This window comes from Schistocerca serialis, chromosome 7 (genome assembly GCF_023864345.2).
Source record: "Schistocerca serialis cubense isolate TAMUIC-IGC-003099 chromosome 7, iqSchSeri2.2, whole genome shotgun sequence".
Lineage (NCBI taxonomy): Eukaryota > Metazoa > Arthropoda > Insecta > Orthoptera > Acrididae > Schistocerca > Schistocerca serialis.
In genome coordinates this window covers 271,382,819-271,396,615 of record NC_064644.1, presented here as the reverse complement: position 1 = coordinate 271,396,615, position 13,797 = coordinate 271,382,819, and the positions used below count along the sequence as shown (strand labels likewise).

The window sequence follows — 13,797 nt, the reverse complement described above, 5'->3', positions numbered from 1 at the left end:
TAAAATGTAACAGATCCAACAGAAGTTTGCTTGATGATATGAAAAAGCATCTCTAATATAAATTCATTCAGCCGTCACTGTCAGTTGCTTTCTATTATAATGATGAACAGCAGAATGTCATATTATACAATTATAAATGACTTATCATGCTGTTATAATCTTATATTACCTCCTTCCTCTTTAGTTGGAAATCTCTATCAATGTTATTTTCTTTTGATGTATCTTGAGCCAAACTGTTCACAGTTCTTATGTGCAACATCACTTTCTGTTGCAAATTCTCAAGGCTGTTCCGCAATATCCTGGCTGGTTTCTTTGGGAGCAGCTTTGTACTGAGGCTTCTTCTATCTTCACAGCTGTAATTTCCAAGATTTTAGTATCTAAGATTCAACAATCTTACAGTTGCAAACTATACTGGCACTGATTTTATTAATCACTTTGTTATGAAATTACTGAAAGATAATGGAATAATCAGTACACTTTCCTACATATTATTTACAAAGTGGCTTATTTTGCTAAGTTGCTGCAGCCATGAGCACAAAACTTAAAGATCCACTTGAAATACATTTGAAAAGTTACAGAAGATACAAGATCAGCTGGCAAAATTCCTTGCAACAGCCAATAATTAGTGATGGAACTTTTCTTGAATGTAAAATGAACTGACTCTGGAGTTATAGTCCTTTACACAGAATTCCTCTAGGTTTCAGCATGCATAATTTAAGAATATCCACATAACACACACTGAGTGATCAAAGCTATATTACAAGCAAGAACATCAATACTCTACTAAAAGTTCCATAAATAATATATTGTCATAGTGACAATAAGAGATTAATGCTCCAGTTAGTGTATCTAAAAACACATTAACAACAAGATCCTTTTGCTTATGTTATTGTACAATGAAAGCACAGAAAAAGATATTATCATAAGTCACTCTTTTGAGGTTCAACTGTCAAACAACCATGTTGTGCCAGAAATTTGCATTTGTAAATGGTCACAAATTTTCTTTACCAATTTGACAGTACTTCTCTGAAATAAAGAAAAAAACAGAAAACACAATGAATACACTGATCAGCACAAAAATAATTATTATTATTTCTTGCATGAAACCTAGGTCCTATGGCCACATGATTAAACATCTGACCAACTTCATGTGCATGGAATTAGAAAACCTACTGATTTAAAGAGCCCTTGGGACAGGGCAAATAGTGATGGCTGGAGCTAAATGTGATAGAAACAGAGCTGCTTATTGATGGTTCACGTAGTGTTGTTATAACTGTCAATAGAAAATAAAAAAATTACATTGGTTCAAAACCACAGTATGTCAGTTCAGTACTTGTGTGCTACCTTCTCATAATTGACAAGTACTGAGAGACACTGTCATTGACATCCCTTGACACCAACTGTAACTGAAACCCATTTACTAAGTCATATACTAAGTCCTTGTACATTATGTGACTCAACGAATTCTTGTAATTCTGACTATTGCTGGTACCAAACCACGTAAAATATTTATATACATATGTGATCTGGGCAATTCTGTATTTAAGTGTAAAATCAATTGGGTTTGGGGTTACTCTGCTAGTTATGTTGGGGTCTGTAGTTCAAAGACCAGTTTGATGCAGCTCTCCGTGTTACTCTTCCTTGCTAGCCTCTTCATCTCTGAATAACTACGGCTCCCTACACTATGTGATCAAAAGTATCCGAACACCCCCAAAAACTTAAGTTTTTCATATTAGGTGCATTTTGCTACCACCTACTGCCAGGTACTCCATATCAGCAACCTCAGAAGTCATTAGACATCTTGAGAGAGCAGAATGGGGCACTCTGAGGAACTCATGGACTTCGAACGTGGTCAGGTGATTGGGTCATACGTCTGTACGCAAGATTTCCACACTCCTAAACATCCCTAGGTCCACTGTTTCTGATGTGATAGTGAAGTGGAAATGTGAAGGTATACGTACAGTACAAAAGTGTACAGGTTGACCCTGTCTGTTGACTGACAGAGACCGCCAACAGTTGAAGATGGTCATAATGTGTAATAGGCAGACATCTATTCAGACCATCACACAGGAATTCCAAACTGCATCAGGATCCACTACGACAGTTAGGCAGGAGGTGAGAAAACTAGGAGTTCATGGTTGAGTGGCTGCTCATAAGCCACACGTCATGCCGGTAAATGCCAAATAACACCTCGCTTAGTGTAAGGAGTGTAAACATTGGACAATTGAACAGTGGAAAAATGTTGTGTGGAGTAACAAATCACGGTACACAATGTGGCAATCTGATGGCAAGGTGTGGGTATGATGAATGCCCAGTGAACATCATCTGTCAGTGTGTGTAGTGTCAACAGTAAGATTTGGGATGTTTTGGAGCACCGACTTTGTGCCAGGCCTCAATGACCGACATCGATACCTCTCCTCAGTGCAGCACTCCGTAAAGAATTGGCTGCCATTCGCCATGAAACCTTCCAACACCTGATTAAATGTAGGCCTGCGAGAGTGGAAGCTGTCATCAAGGCTGAGGGTGGGCCAACACAATATTGAATTCCAGCATTACTGGTGGAGGACTCCGCGAACTTGTAAGTCATTTTCAGCCAGGTGTCTAGATACTTTTGATCAAATAGTGTATGTCTTTCCGAATCTGCTTACTGTATTCACCTCTTGGTCTCCTAGAATGATTAACTTGCACACTTCTCTCAAACTTGAATTTGTGAAACCTCACAATGCGTCCTATTAACTGATACCCTCTTTTAGTAAAGTTATGGTACAATATTCTTTTCTCTCCAATTCTATTCAGTTTCATTGACTATATGATCTACCCATCCGATCTTCAGTATTCTTCTGTAGCATCTCATTTCAAAAGTCTCTATTCTCTTCTTGTCTGAACTGGTTATCTTCCACATTTCACTTCCGTACAGGGCTACACTTCAGATAATGGTCCAGAAAAGTTTAGCTAACACTTAAATCTATATTCAGTGTTACCATATTTCCATTCTTCAGAAATGCTTTTCTTGCCACTGTCAGTCTACACTTTTTATCCTCTCTGTTTCCTCATAATCAGTTATTTTACTACACAAATATCAAAATTCTTCTAATACTTTTAGTGTCTCATTTCCTAACCTAATTCCTGCAGCATTATCCGATCTGAAAATTTTTCTTTGGTTTCTTTTACTGCTTGCTCGATATACAGATTATTGAACAACATTGGGGATACACTCCCTTCTCAACCACTACTCTCCTTTCATGCCCTATATCTCTTATAACATGTCTGGTTTCTGTACTAGTTGTATATAACCTTCTGCACCCTGTATTTTATTACAGCCATGAGGTTAGTCTGCCTTGTGTGTTCCTAACTTCTCTGGCATCCTAACTGATCTTCCTCAGGTTTGGCTTCTACCAGTTTTTCATTCTTCTGTAAATAATTCACATCAGTACTTATTAAACTGATAGTTTGGTAATATTCACACTTGTTAGCAGCTGCTTTCTTTACAACTAGAATTATTACATTCTGAGGGTATTTCGTCTGTCTCACACATCTTATTTAGCAGATGGAATAGGTTTGTTATGGCTAGCTCTCCCAAAGCTATCAGCAGTTATGAGAAAATGTCATCTATTCTTGTTTCAATTTCAGTCTTTCAGTGCTCTGTCAAATTCTTCTCACAGTATCATATCTCCTAACTCATTTTAATCTATTCATCTATATCTTCTTCTCTTTCTATATTATTGCCTTCAATTAAAATTCCATTGTATAGTCCTTCTTACATTTCTTCCACCTTTGAGCTTTCCCTTCCTTGCTTATTACTGGTTTTCAACCTGAGCTCTTGATATTCATATAGCTTCTTTCCTTTTCTTACAAATGTGTCTTTAATATTCCTGCAGGCTGTATCTATCTTTCCCGTACACATATATGCTTCTATACCCTTAAATTTATCTTCTATCCATTGCTTCTTAATCATTTTCTGCTTCCAAGTCAATCTCATTTTTAGAAGTTTGTATTTTCTTTTGCCTTCTTCATTTGCTACATTTTTATATTATCTCCTTTCACCATTTAAATTCAATACTTTTGTGACATCCCAGGATTTCTACTAGGCCTCATCTTTTTACCAATTTGATCCTCTGGCGCCTTCATTATTTTATCTCTCAAAGCTAACCACTCATCTTCTACTGTATTCCTTTCCACTGTTGCAATAAATCATTACCTAATGTATCTTCTGAAACTCTCAGCAACCTCTGGTTCTCTCAAATTATCCAGGTCCAATCTCCTTAATTTACTACCTTTTGGCAAGCTCTTAAGTTTCAATCTACAGTTCAACCAATGGAACGAGTTCACAATTGCCCCTGGAGATTTCTTAAAAGTTTAAAATATGGTTCCAAAAGCTCTGACTTAGCATTATATAATCAATCTGAAACCTTCCAGTGTCTCCACATCTCTTCCATGAATACAACCTTTTTTCATGATGGTCTTTTTTCATGATTAAATTATGCTCTAAGTAAAATTCTACCAGGTAGCTTCCCAAAGACCATATTCACCTACTATTTTTCCTTCTTTTACTTTTCCTGCCATTTTATTCCAGTCTCCCATCATAATTACTTTACCTCAGCCTTAAATATCTGAATCATCTCTTTTATCTCACCAGACTTTTTTTTCAATCTCTTCATCATCATCTATTGAGCTAGCTGGCACATAAACTTGGCAGTCATAATTTACAAACTAGTCTCTTTGATCTACAATTAATAATCAATCAATAATAGATTCATATCTGAATCATGACCTGATAACTATTATCAGACATCTGCTTATTTTCAGTAACTATTGGATAATAAACATTGAAAATCATTTAGCCTTATAGAAGTATAAGAGATTGCCATTCAGTGCTGCCAGAAGTCATAATAAACACTGAAAATCATTTAGTCTAATAGAAGTATAAGAGATTGACATTAAGTGCTGCCAGAAATCATGCCATTTTCTAATGCTACTTCGAAGATTGACTTTTCTGAATTGTATACTGCTGTGTGAATGTGAGCATGAATTGCTCTTTGTGTCTGGTCTCAAAAATAGGCCTGATTTGGAGCATGTACTGTGAGTGTTACACAGTAGTATGCATGAGAGTGGGCCCCTATATGGATGTGTGTCTAGCATGCCACACTGGTGTATAACGTTTACTGAATACTATGCTTTATATTTTACATGCAGGGCTGGCTGTCTGGTAATGGCCCATGGCCATAAGAAATCAATAACTGTCAAGACAGATGTTTTGTGGAACCAATGTATTCTTTGTTCTGCTTTGGTCGACTTCATGTGTTAGCCTGCAACTGTCAGAGTTTCTGTGAACTTGGATCCTACCAATAAATGATACAACGCAGGTTTTCACAGCCAGTATTTGTGTTTTTTGTGATATTTGTTTCATGGGCATTTGATTCTCATCCGGCCGGCCGGAGTGGCCGAGCGGTTAAAGGCGCTACAGTCTGGAACCGCACGACCGCTACGGTCGCAGGTTCGAATCCTGCCTCGGGCATGGATGTGTGTGATGTCCTTAGGTTAGTTAGGTTTAAGTAGTTCTAAGTTCTAGGGGACTTATGACCACAGCAGTTGAGTCCCATAGTCCTCAGAGCCATTTGAACCATTTGATTCTCATCCAAGCTATTTTTCTCTGCCTAACATTTCATCTCCCAGAGCTGCAGACATTGTCAGCAACTATAACAACTCAGAAAGTAGTTACAACATCAAGCGACCTCAGCACACTGAAGAGTTTATATGTCAGGCTGCTGGGTTGCACCGACATGCGTTATGGAGCTTTGTTTAGTACTATGGCTCACAACTTGTGACTTTATGAATGGGAGGAAGACTTTCCCTTTAGTTGGCTCTTTTTCACTAAGCTCTCCAGATCTTTTAAGACGTAGTGCCCTATTTATTTTTTGTCACAATAGCTCTTTTTTCTGAAGGCAATTTTTAAATGATCAAATGTATCCTCCAAGTACTGTAGCTCATAGATTCTCTTAGTATGGTCCATCCCAAATAGAAAAGAGGAGTTACCAGAACACTAGTGGAGCAGGATTAGAGAATGTGTGAGCCACATTACTTGGAGGATGATCAGACTTCAGAAGAAATAGCTACTGTGACAAAGAGACAAATAGTTCACTACAGTAAAACACCGGTGGACCAGGATTAGAGAATGTGCGAGCCACAGTACTTGGTGGATGAGCAGCCTTCAGAAGAAATGGCTACTGACAGTGATAAATAGGTCACTAAACCCTAAAAAATCTGAAGATTCTAATGAGAATGAACCATCTAAAGGGAAATTTCTCCTTCCATAAAATTGGTCACAGGTCACAGCAGAGTTCTTGGAAGGCTTGGTATTGACACAATGTTTAAACCTGCAAGAAGGGTGTGTGAACATTTGGACATTACAAAGAACCTACACCTGCTGCTTGCCACAGCTGGAGTACTAAAATCCCTTGCATATGCAGTCAAGTGTAAATAGGAACTACAAAAAGAAGCATTAACACCTGCTTTAAGAATCAAAAGAAATATTATTGTCTGGGCAACATGGATAGATGAGCAATAGCTGAACAATGGTTCTCAGATACGGGAGTGACTCAAAGACTTCTTAAGTAACAGAACTCAGTAAGTGGTCCTTGATAGTGAGTGTTCATCAGAGACAAGGGTATCATCAGGTGTGCCCCAGAGAAGTATGATAGGACCACTGTTATTTTCTATGTATGTAAATGAACTGCCTGACAGGTTGAGCAGCAACCTGCAGTTGTTGGCTGACTGATGATGCTCTAGTTTACAGGAATGTGTCTGCACTGAGTATAACAGACAAAATTTCAAGTTTCTGTGATGAATGGCAACTAGTTCTACAAGTAGAAAAATGTGAGTTAATACAGATGAGTAGGACAAACAAACTCATAACATTTGAATATAACATCAGTAGTGTGCTGCTTGACACTATCACATCATTTACATATCTAGCTGTAATGCTGCAAAGCAATAGGAAATGGAATGAGCATGTAAGGATTGTAGTAGAGAAGGTGAATGGCTGACTTCGATTTACTGGGAGAATTTTAGGAAAGTGTTCATCTGTAAAGGAGACTGCATGTGGGTGACTACTGTGACCCATTGTTGAGTACTGTTCAAGTGTTTGGGACCCGCTCCTGCTCGGTTTAAAGGAAAGCATTGAAGCAATTCAGAAGTAAGTTGCTAGATTTGTTACCAGTAGGTTCAAATAACATGCATTTATTATGAGATGCTTCGGGAACTCAAATGGGAATCACTGGAGGGATGACAACAATCTTTTCGTGGAGCAGTATTGAGAAAATTTAGAGCACCGGAATTTGAGGCTGACTGCAGAATGATTCTACTGCTGCCAATGTACATTTTGCACAGGATCATGAGGATAAGAGAGATTAGGGCTTGTATGGAAGAATATAGACAGCCATTTTTTCCCCCCTTGCTGTATTTTGTGAATTGAACAGGAAAGGAAATGACTAGTAGTGGTAAGGGTACCCTCTGCCACACACCTTATAGTGGCTTGTGGAGTATGTGTGTGTATTTGTGTGTAGATTTAGATGTAGAATGCACTGGGACCATGGAATTATCATACCATGGTTTTATCAAGAGTGAATCATTGCTATGTAAGGATGTAGGGAGATGCCACAGAAATTCAAAATCAACTTTAACTGAATAGAATAAGGAGTGAATTTAGACAAGTTGTAGATCTTAGAACCAAATAAAGCTTCATAACACACACATCAATGGACTCTGTGATCTTAGGCAGTGGTCTGACGATCTCATGAACCAACTGTAGTCTGGAAACGTATGAACAGTTCAGCTTTTTGAACTGGTTTGAGACTGTAAAAGTTTTCTGAATTGTTACAGCCACTAGTAGATGACACATTACGCAGAGAAATGTGTCTTGGACTATGACCTAATGCTCATAAAATAATATCACCAAAAACCTACCATAAAGTTTACAAGCTCACTCCCTAAGCAACTTGCACATCAGGAGAAGGACAAAAATCATATTCAGTGAGAGTATAACAGGGGAGGTGTTTACAACATAGAGTTGCATGGCTGGACAACGTGCAGTTTTTGGCTGTGGCAGATTCAGATGATGGCAGTTATACGGTTAGTACTGCTGCGTTCCGAAACAGTTTGGTGCACAAATTGTAAATTTTTAAAAACTTTTTTCCAGTCATGACCAGACAATATAGGCCAGTGTGGCTGATGTGCTATTGTTGACATTACATCAAAACACTCCAGAGACACGGGATTTGTGACACTGATCATGGCTGAGGTGTCTGGTGCCACTAACACAGTGTGACCAGCAGTTAAGTAACATTTTGTAACTCAGAGCACTTGTATGCTACTGAGGAACTCTAGCAACCTAGCAACCCTTACTCGGGGCAAAGTGAGCTAGGAAAAGCTGACAGAATAACTACATGGCAATCCTAACCCCCCCCCCCCACCACCCCCAGTACGACTACATCACAGGCACAGTTGTAAGGTTATAAATATTCGAACTTAGCGGCTCTCAAGCATTTGGTTGTGCCGCCATTCTGTCTGCATCTTTAACTGGTGAGAATATTGGGCTTTTGAGTTTCAGATAAGCCACAGCTAAAACTGTGTGATGAAGATCGGTTTGCAACCTGTCTGCTGATTAATTCATCCAGTTGCACCACAAGGTATGCCCTACCTGTGGTATAACAGCTGTGGAACTCTGGGAAACTTCACCGAAGTAGGGAGTGGGTGTCTAGCTAGCCACCACCCCTTCAGGGATTTCGGTTGACAGACTGCAAACTATCAGTGATTCACATCTGGGGTTAGGATGCGGGCCAATAGCAAGATCACTTACATAACGTGAATACATAAAGAGCTCATGATCACGTTCTCACTTCCTGAGCACAGGGTCCTGGGTTTGATTCCAGGTGGGGTCAGGGATTTTCCCCTGCCTTGAGATGACTGGGTGTGTCTGTGTTGTCCTCCTCATTTCATCATCATTCATGAAAGTGGCGAGACTGGACTGATAAAAGGTTGGGAAATTGTACAGGTAGTGATAATCACGCAAACGACGACGACGACGACGACGACGACGACACAATGAAGTAGGTCCCACCTGATATTAAGAGTTTCTGTGTGGTTTTTGGGACGTAAATTTTCTAGGAGTAGCAGTACTGTACTATCTCCTGTTTGGTTTTTTATTATGGAATAATACCATACATGGCAGAAGATGAAAACATGCACTTGAAATTCAGCGAATAATTGAAACTAGCCAATACTGTGGAATGAATCACTTCGTTTCAAATAAGTTCACTGCCTCAGCGGGAAAGATTAATAAAGCCAAAGTTCTTTAGCAAACTGACAACAATAACTTCATTGTTCTGCAAAGCAATTAATGCTTGACTGCTAAAAACTTGGAAATAAAATAAAATCAGGAAACTGAAACTAATAATATACTTTTGCCTTCTGTAATTATGTGAATGTATTTTAACTCACTTGACAGCTCCTGGCCATAGAAATTCGTTTTGTTTTCATTTGGCATGGGGGCTGTAAGAGAAGAAGAAACAGTGATATCACTTAACACAAACACTGGTCACATGGAGACTACCACCCTCCCAACTACAACTTTGTGCATGCGCGAATCTGGCAGCTTGCTGCTACTGCCAATACAACTAACAGCCACACTTCAAGAAGCCGGAAGTTGTGAAGGTATTGCTCATATGCAAGTCAACTGCGCATGCGCATGAGCCTGCTGGCAACTGCTCAGATGAACCTAATGTAAACAGTTGTGACGTCACACTCATAGAAAGGAGTTTATTGTCACGAAGTATTACATAGTCTTTGCCCTAAGGCCCTTGACATACTTTTGCTGTTTGCAAATGCTTTTGCCTCCACAGTCTCTTTTTGTTGTAAATTTTTTCCCTCTCATTTATGTTTTACTGTTGTAGTATTATTCTCCAGTAGCAGGATACAGTGGCATTCCTTGCTAGAGAATCAATTCTTACCAGTCAAAATCACAAAAACAACGAAAAATTCCCAGGTCTTTCCTTGATTTCCCGAGTCATATACACCTTGTATAACTGTTTAATTGCATGCCCTGGCATGATTCTGCTCTCTCCTTCACTATTTCTCTTGCCCATCCTGACACACAGCAGCCCGGAATAGGCCGGGTCATTACATAAAGTCCACAAAATGTGTAGCAGTGGCTCATAAGATGGCAAATTTTAAATTTCATTAGATATATTTAGGAACCATTACTAACTTCGTCGAACTTAAGTGAAGTGGATAGACAATGGCTAATGGTACAGACAACATTGAATCTGAATTTGTATGAAATGTAATTAATTATCCTAAGCCAGAAAAAAGTACAGAAAATTTTGAAATCAATCAAATTAGTGATAATGAAAACGTGAATTTGCCAACAACAGTCATGGCTATGCGACTAGAAACTGCATGTGAAGACATAATCAGGCATTACTTGAATTGCTCCACAGTTTAAATAAGAAAATTCGCCCAAGAAATAATCTTGTACAGGGAGTACAAGCAGAATTAAGAGATACAAAAAGTGAACTTGATTTAATTTCACAAAAGCACGATGTGCTCAAGATGGAATTACAGAGTAAATGTGATAATCATTAGAGTGAAACCACCACAGTATAAACACAGTTCAAAGAGCAATAGATTCAGTGAAAAAACCTCTAGCTGAAACTTCCGATTTGGTCTGACAGTACAATCACGGAACTGCAACCATAAAGCAAAAGTGCACTGATTATGTGAACGCTGCAATGAAACTGCTTGGTGGTGTACAAGGTCATTGTACAGAGCTTGAAACAAAACCTAATGACATTAATGAAGTGAGACACAAATGCATCAACAATACGGCAAAACCTGTGCTCATGTATGGGGCAGTAAAGCACCAGTAAAATGTGAAACTTTTAAAGAATTTGAAACAGCTTCTTTGAACAACCATTCCTCATGCACCATCAGTGGGTTATCATAGCATCATTGTGCAACAAATTGTACCAGATATGGACAAAATGGATGTGTCGGAAAATTCATTGTACAAAGTGTTGATTATTAAAAACAGAACTTTCTGGATTTTGGGCCCACAGAAAGAAGCTTTCGATCTTTAAAAAACTAAATTGGGTGATGCAAAATTATTGCATCATTCAAATTTGCCAGTGGATTTTTTATTTAGGAGCAGACTCCCGTGATTATATTATAGGTGTGCAATTGTATCAGATGTTTTGTCAACAGAGTTATGAAACACCAGCGTTTGCTAAAGTGTGTGTCATTTATGATGGTGGCCGAGTTTAGGTTCGTTCTGCGCATCTGACGTCACAAAACACGGTCAGCCAATGAACAGAGAACGATGTTGCCAGAGCTCGACTGCAGTGCAGACCACGGACGAGTGTCTTCAGTTTTAGAAACGTTCAGTCATAAATAAAGTAATTGAACAAAAGCAGTGTCTTGATAGCAGACTTTCTTTTATAGAAAGTTTGGAAAAAGCATTCTTTATACCAATTGCTTCATATTCTATTAATTAATTAAACCAAACAAGCAATAAGCCTCCTACTTCAGGCGATAGCAAGGAAAGGTGTTTGTATCATTCTCACTAACCGCTTTTTCGCAATAAAGAACAGCGGTAATTGTATATTTCCTATTGTACTTCGACGAAATGTGAGTAATTCATAGTCGTACCAACAGTGTTTGTTGGTATTTTGCGTGATATTTTAAAGCCCTTTGGGAGATGTATGGAAAGTCGAGCTGTGTTAGCGTAATGGTTGAAGTGTATGGCTGCGAAGCGAAAGGTTCTGAGTTCAAACCTTGTTCGGTGCTGAATATTTTCTTTATTTAAAAACAATATCGAAGTGTCTCACTTCATGAATTTTAATCGTTTGAATGTAATTTTTTGAAATTTCTAATAGCAACTATACGCTATGGACTTTTACCTCTGCAAATTCTTCAAAATTTTGTGCAATAGTTTACTACACCTAATGCTGCACAATAACTGCGTTGAACTTCGAAACAAAATTAAGTCATTTATGGGGAGAAGGTATCAGTCAAGAAGATGTGTAAAAATCTAATTTTTGGGCCAAATAGTTTTTGTGAAATCGAATGATAAAGTGTGTCAAAGCAGTCGAAACACCACGTGTCTGCACAGGCGAGCAGTGCAATGATGACAAAATGGCGCACATCGCAGAATGCAGGGAGCACGTCTCTGTAGCAGCGAAAGGGTTGATGCGGCCAAGGTGACTTTACTTCATACACTGCGCGCTCCCCCCGAAACATAAGTTTGTGAACTATATTATGGCGCTGCTTCTCTTGGCACGTACAACTGGCAATGCAGCAATCTCCCGCGTCTGGGCAGGCATGCGCGAACCGCCAAGATAAAAGAATTGAAATATAGTCGATCCCTAACTGTGTTTTAGAAAAAGCATACAGAGAGAAGCATTAGTCATCATCACGGGAATTGATAAGTTCTCATTTTATCTCTTGGGAAAGGATACAACAGTAATGGTTGACCACAAAGTGCTATCTTTCTAGTGAGCTGACATCTTGTGCCCATTTCTCTCATGTGCTAAGCAATAACATTACAAGAACCTGACTCTGAAACAAGATATGTACCTGGACAGATTAAAGTCATACCAGAAACATTATCATACCTTTCTGGAGATGCAACAGTGTTAAACACAGCCCACCTTATGCAGAAAGATAAATATGCGTAAATTTTATCAAACCTGTTGAGGGAGAAAAGTTTGTCTGGAAAATGTTGCAGAATATCATATGTTAGCAAGATGCAGATGACGTTATAATCTGGACGAGCAAGGAAATTTTATTTCAAAAATGGAACATTAATTTTGATCAATGGAGAGTCTGTATACCGTGACGTGCTATTGATGATCTTGCAAGGTACTGTATATTCACAACAGCTTTGCCAATTTTGGACATGCAAATGTATGCTAACACTACAGGAGTGTTGTATCTTTAACAACATGGTGAACAGACTCAGCACTTTTTGAAGACATACAATGTATGCCAAAAAAACTAAAGTGTCAACTGAGCAGCACAAAGGACTAATGTATATATCATCACATAAACCAGGTGAGATGCTTTCAATTGACTTGTATTGACCACTTCCATACTACAGAGTAAATTTTGTAAGAAATTTTTCTCAATATATTTACAATATTACTATTTTATGCTTAAGAAATTAGAAAAAGACTATTCCGTAAGTGTTATTCAGCCTCAGTACATTATTAGTGATAATGGTTCATAGTTTAAATAAAAATTATGGAAGAAACCTATGGAACACAGTAACATGAAACATATTCCTACTTTTCCCTACAGACAAGCTTTCAATCCAGTGAAGCATGTAACATGTGAAGTTGGTTGTTTATATTGTCTATTTTGGGAAACAACACAACATTGGTATGAAAAGTCATCAGACTTTGAGACTTATTAATATGATATTCCCTGAAGACTGCAGAAAGTCACCTCCAACTGTTCTGTTGGATTAAAAGCCACCTAGCATTTTTGGGTAGCTTATAAGTTTTCACTGAGACATGGGTTTTCGAGAGAAGAATTGTATCAAGTCCAAGAACACATGAACGAGAAAGCTGATGCAAGAAAGACGAAGCATGACCAGATAGTGAAGCCTGTTGTTTACAAAGTTGATAATTGGGTTTTAGTGAGATTGTGTATGAAGTCTTCTATGTAATATCTGACGAGATTAAGAAGTTTCAGCATTATTTCACCAGGTCGTTTCCTATAAGTAAAACTGTGCATCCAAACTGT

The 13,797-nt window shown here is 38.4% G+C and overlaps 1 protein-coding gene across 3 annotated transcripts in view; it reads right to left on the bottom strand.

Moving 5' to 3' along the window:
• The window catches only part of LOC126412139 (DENN domain-containing protein Crag), a 302,966-nt gene that overhangs the window by 235,978 nt on the left and 53,191 nt on the right, over positions 1-13,797 (bottom strand). For all 3 annotated transcript variants that reach the window (XM_050081588.1, XM_050081589.1, XM_050081590.1), the window contains exon 10: positions 170-353. In XM_050081588.1, coding sequence (XP_049937545.1) covers positions 170-353 — 184 coding nt within the window. The remainder of the gene's footprint in view (positions 1-169; positions 354-13,797) is intronic.